At 33.8% G+C, this 5,698-nt stretch overlaps 1 protein-coding gene across 1 annotated transcript in view; it reads left to right on the forward strand.

The window, feature by feature from the left end:
* The window catches only part of LOC107675090 (neurofilament heavy polypeptide), a 50,538-nt gene extending 45,143 nt beyond the window's left edge, over positions 1-5,395 (forward strand). The window contains exons 29-30 of the mRNA XM_016469300.1: positions 1,305-1,349; positions 2,097-5,395. Coding sequence (XP_016324786.1) covers positions 1,305-1,349; positions 2,097-2,266 — 215 coding nt within the window. The 3' untranslated portion in view covers positions 2,267-5,395. The remainder of the gene's footprint in view (positions 1-1,304; positions 1,350-2,096) is intronic.
* Positions 5,396-5,698: the final 303 nt, after the last annotated feature.

Below are 5,698 nucleotides of genomic sequence, written 5' to 3' on the forward strand. Positions count from 1 at the left end.
ACTGTACCCAGTGGAAAACCCCCCAAAAGTGAACCGTACCGAGCCGTACCGTGCCGTACCATGCAGTGGAAAAGCGCCATAATGCTGCTGGCAGTTTGGCCCGGTGAACTCCTAATTTCACTCTAACACCCACCTACTGTACTTTTTTACACAAATCACTTGACTTGCTTGTTAGAGTCAAATTTACTAACCGTTGTGCCAATTTAGTGCGTTATCTCAGTAAAAACCCTGGGTCTTATTCACAAACCACTTGCAGTCTGATTTAACAAGGCACTATTCACTGAAAAACATAATTGAATCAGTATAATCGTCTTATTTTCCAGTAAAAATAAGTATGCACAAAATACACAAATTTCCAGTATGATCTCAGACAAATTTTGTGAGATATAGTGACAGATCCCATTGATTTACATTACAAGCTACCAGAATTTCATCATAATTTTTGGGCGTATAAATATCGGCAAATTGCACATTTTTGCTCAGTTTGGGCCTCATGTATGAGCACCATATTCTCCTATATCATGTTATGTGAACCATAAAAGCCTGAAGTATCAAATATGATATTCAAAAATAAATAAATAAAATAATAATAATATTTTGTATGAAGGCTCAATAAAATACGTCAGACTTTAAGGGTTAAGAAAGTATAGATAAAACAGCAAAAAAAAAAAAAAAAAGGATGATTATGAAAACAGATTATGTTAATCTGGCATGCTGTCTTTGGGCACAGTACACTCTGAATTTCCTCCTTAGTTTTTATGTCTATTTTCTGATTCCTTCTGTATGCAATGCAACATTACAATGGCAAATTGCTTTGATCAGGACAAAGCCCTCAGTTCATCTGCAAATGCAACTTTTTGTATTGTTACAGTGCCACTTACTCTTCAGATGACAATTTCTTACTAGTTCACTAAGAAATTCTCTTTAATATAAACATGTGTTTCTCCTTGAGAAATAAGTTTAAGGATTTGAAATCCCCCCCAAGGTCTCAAGTGACTTTATTCACAGCCTGGTTTTCATCCATTTAAAGTAGCTTTTGAAGGTTGCCATTACTTTAAAATTCAAGTCTTCGACTGCCTCAGTGGGTATTTGCAGATATCATGGTCTGCTGCATGTAAAAATTGTTCCTCTGAGAACTGAGCTTTGTCCTGTCTCCTCATAACAACCCTGATAACTAAATGTCACATTAACAGATATTCTATACTAAACTGAAAGTCATTGCCCTGTCATTTACAGATTTGCGTCTGCATAATATATATTGAAATGAGTACAGTTTTTCTTCAATTTCTCTTTCTAACAACTAGAAGATCTGAAAGCGGAGGAAAATGTCACAGAGGGGAAAAAGCCAGGTAAAGTTAATCTAATTCTGCTTAATTTGTCAACACAATATATTGCATTATAGTTTTGCTACAGAAATCCTCTGTAACATTGTACATCATAATGTTGCATTGCAATATGCAATTTTGCAAAGCATGTATCCTGTTGCCGGACGAACCTAAAGAACAACTTTAGATGCAATATTGTTATTTTTTTGTTTGTTTGTTTATTTATTTGAACCTGGATTTTGTGATTTATTTATTTAGTCGTATGGAATATTTTAATACAATAATAAATACTTTATATATAATGTTGAATAGTTTTTAATTATAAAAATATAGGACCAAAATAAAACTAAACACTTTTTTTGATATAACAGTAAATCTATATATTTATTTTTAGAACTGTTTTATTTGTTTGTTTGTTTGTTTAGCTACAGAAACCTTCAGCATGTAACCTGCTGCAAAACAAACCTCAAGCACAACTTTATATGATTAAAGACACAATAGCTTTCGGTTATCATCGTTATTATTTTTTTTTGTTGTTGTTGTTTGAACCTGGATTTTGTGTATTTATTTATTTACTTAGCATGTATATATATAATGTATGCATGTATGTATATATAATAGTTTTTATTATAATAAATATTACACAAAACTAAATTCTGTTTTGTTGTTGCAATAAATGTATAAATGTTTTTTTTAGACGTTCATTTGATCAGTTTTTATTTTATTTTATTTTATTTCAGAACTGAGAATCACTCATTCTTTGTATTACAGGCAAGATACCATACTTCCAGTGTGTTTTAATGAGTTCTAAATCCAGCCAATATCCACTGCGGCCCCTGTCCCCAGCTATGAGTCCAGCTATTAACCCCACCATGATGAGAGCCATGATGGAGCAGAGGGCTGCGTTACTGCAGCAGAAAGCCCGTGCAGCTGGCCAGTAACTGGACGACAGACACCGTCCGGCCCTGCCAGGTGCAAACTGCTTATGAACTTCTGTAAAAACACAGTGCTGCTAGGCTCTCAAGAGCTGTCCACCTTAACCATCAGAGACTTTAACAAATAATGAGTGGAGGTCCCTGGTTTTTCAGTGGACACGCTCCATTCTTTTGTAAGTGTTTTTTTAATCTGATCAGTTTCACAATTTTGACAAAAAAAGAATATGCAATTACATCAAAGAAACATAAATTAATTATAATGCACATTTTGGAATATATTTAATGCATAAACACCTGTCAAAGAAATGTTGTGTTACTGGGTAGATGTACTTTTTTTTATGTATTTGAGATCTTAAATCGTCTGTTTACATTTTTTTTTTTGCAGGGAAGATTCTGCTGTTTTTTTCTTATTGTACATAAGACTACTCAGCGGTGAAGCAAATTTAGAACTTGTTAAATTATTTAAGTGCTGCTCTAAATATTCATTTATTTATTTTTCTATGTCAGAGTATATGATCCCATTACGGAGAGAAGTCTAACAGCACACATTCACTGAAGGCCTTATCCTTTGGCCCAGGCCATTTCCTTTGACTCACTGGTAATGAGATTATGTGTAGAGCGTTTGGGCTCTACCAGGGTCTGCGATCTCTCTGCATTTGTATGCACGGCCATTAGAAAGCAGGAGGACGCCATTTGGACCGAATCCGATTTCTGTCTTAACCAATGAAAATAGCTTGCATGCTTACAGAATTGAAAGAGTCATTAAGAAATGAAGGCACACAAAAGCCTATAGCCTCTATATAATGAAAGGCTTGAATTTTACTTGACTGAGACTTTTCTAGTATCTCTTTAGTTGATTGAAACCCCTTATTGGAGGTTATTAGATTTATGGTAGTGAATTGAATAGTGTATGAATATGTACAATTTTACTTTTCATGTACAGGTAAAACCCAAAGCAATTGTGCTACTTGTATAAAGTTAAAGTATACAGTAAATACAGTGTTTGTCCACCATGCCATAGTTTTCTCTGTTTTCCTAGATCAGCGGTCTTCAACCTTTTTCAAACCACACCCTTCGTGGATACACAGCTGCGTTTCAGGCCTGGCCTAAAATATAATGCAATTTTTTGTTGGAAGAGCCATTAAGTAATTATTACACAGCCCTATGTCTTGGGGGGAAAACTCTGCTGATCTGCAAAAAAAGCTAATATTACTGACTTTTATGATGCTGAGTTCATTTTCTGTCACTATTTGGATGTAGTAAAACCAATAGATGTAGCTGAAAACATCTGATCGTGTTTGCATTCTTTTCTATCACTGGTCATAATTCTAATCTTGAAATCAGGAGTAGGTATAAAATAATGTCTTCAGAATCATTTATACATGTGAAAACTGGCTGAGAATTTAATAAATAGCTGCAGCCTGGCTCAGAGGATAATAGAAATCATGTCTTTGTGGCAGTTTTTAAGTTTATTTCAAGACTTCTTCACCTTAGAAATGGTTGTTGAAAGCAGATATGCTACTAAATTCATCATATTTTGTGAGAAAGTGTGACGTGCTAACGCAAAACAGGCACTATTTTTGAATCAGCACCCCAAAATTAGTAAGAAACAAGTATTGGATTTCATTCAGCAAATATGATGTAGGGCAATGTAATATAATAATAATATTAATCACTTAATATTTTTAATGTAAGCAGAACAATTAAATATTTAGCTTGATTTTGATTACAACATTGTTTATTTCTTTCACAAAAATAGCTTAACATTAACAAAAATTGAAGACCCCTTTCAGTCCCACTGTTGAAGACCCCTGTCCTAGACAGTCATCAAACAATATGTGGATTTACTGTAAAATACAGTAGTAGAAAAAAAGAGATGTATGTGTATAATATTTGACTTTACTTTGACCAACAGATTTTCTATATGGTGATCTGAGGTTACTGTCAATTCTTGTTCCTGTAACACATTGCACTGTTCAGTGCAAATATTGCGGGTATGACAATTTCAACCAGAAAAACACTTTGTCTTATTCAAGAACACACTGGTGTATGATCTTTATTTTCAGTAACTTAAGGATTGGAATGACCTAAAATATGTCCTTGAATATATTCTCATAATCCACTGCAGTGGAAAAAAATCTAAATGGCAAGAACGAGAGTGAATAGCCGGCCGCATTTTGAGTGCTGCTGTGCATATGGGCTACATACAGTATGGTCGTAGAAAGACTGCATAGTGTTTATACTGTATGTAGTGACTGCAGCAGAAGGCCGTTTCTCTTTAATCAGGACATAGTGAGAAAGGTAGCTGTAACTATCTGACTTTGAACAGAGAAGTAGGCCAGAGAAATAATCTCACTTTGAAGTTACAACTGCACAGAGCCGAGAGGATGTTAACTGAACTGTGGATATTCATAATATACATATATATACACACATACACATGAACAATGAACAATACAAATATCAATGACACTGTCTGAAACATGCATAAAATCGATGTAATTTTTGTGTGACTTTGAGAAAAATCACTGTCTTACCATAAATAAGACAGTTTACAGTAAGAATGCAATGTTTACAAGGTGGAACCTCAACTGTTGATTCTCAGAAGGCTTTGCGCACTATAGATGTATAAAACTCATGTTTAGGGCTGAAAACTTTAAGAGGCGATAGAAGTTGTTCTTAGTTTTTTTTTTTTTTATGTGTTTGGTATTTGCATGACCCCTGAGAACAGTGAAAATTAGCTTGCTATACTGTATTTCAATCGAGGCTGCTAAATTGTCTTTCTTTCATAAATCTTGCACTGAAGACATTAGGTTGGATACCTACAACTTGTCACCCTTGTTAAGGCTCGCTGTATGTTTAGCTTATAAGAGGATAGATTCGTTTTCCTTCACAAAGTAGACAACTGGGATTTTGTGGTTTGATTTAGCAGTTTAATGTCAGATCACATCACAAAGACCTAATTCACAATTTTAAATATGTCAAACTGTCATGTTCTTATGAATATTGAATAAGATCTGTCAGTAGAACCAAAGGAAATTTGTGACTAAATCATTGCTGCTTTTTTCTTTCATTCACATCTTGCTGGATTTTATCTTGGAGTGGGCAAAATTATGATAATAAAGCAATCATTTTGGGCAAACTTGTCTGTGACAGAATTTATTTTTCTTATTCATTTGGGTGAAAAAATATTTTAATTGAAATATATATATATATATATAAAAGAAGCGGTCTGTGTAATTCAGTCTATCAAAGTTTTATGAATGAGTCTTTTCTTCTACAAAATGATAGCAGGTTAGTTACACAAGAATATAAGAGAAAATAAGAGCACAAATGAACCATTACAGAATATTAGAAGCAAGTGTGTCCTGTTTTTTCTAAATGTTGTTTTTGACAAATTCCTGTATATTCAGTTTTCCATGCACAACAGAAATATCA

This window comes from Sinocyclocheilus anshuiensis, unplaced genomic scaffold (assembly GCF_001515605.1).
Source record: "Sinocyclocheilus anshuiensis isolate Anshui unplaced genomic scaffold, SAMN03320099.WGS_v1.1 scaffold776, whole genome shotgun sequence".
NCBI classification, from domain to species: Eukaryota; Metazoa; Chordata; class Actinopteri; order Cypriniformes; family Cyprinidae; genus Sinocyclocheilus; species Sinocyclocheilus anshuiensis.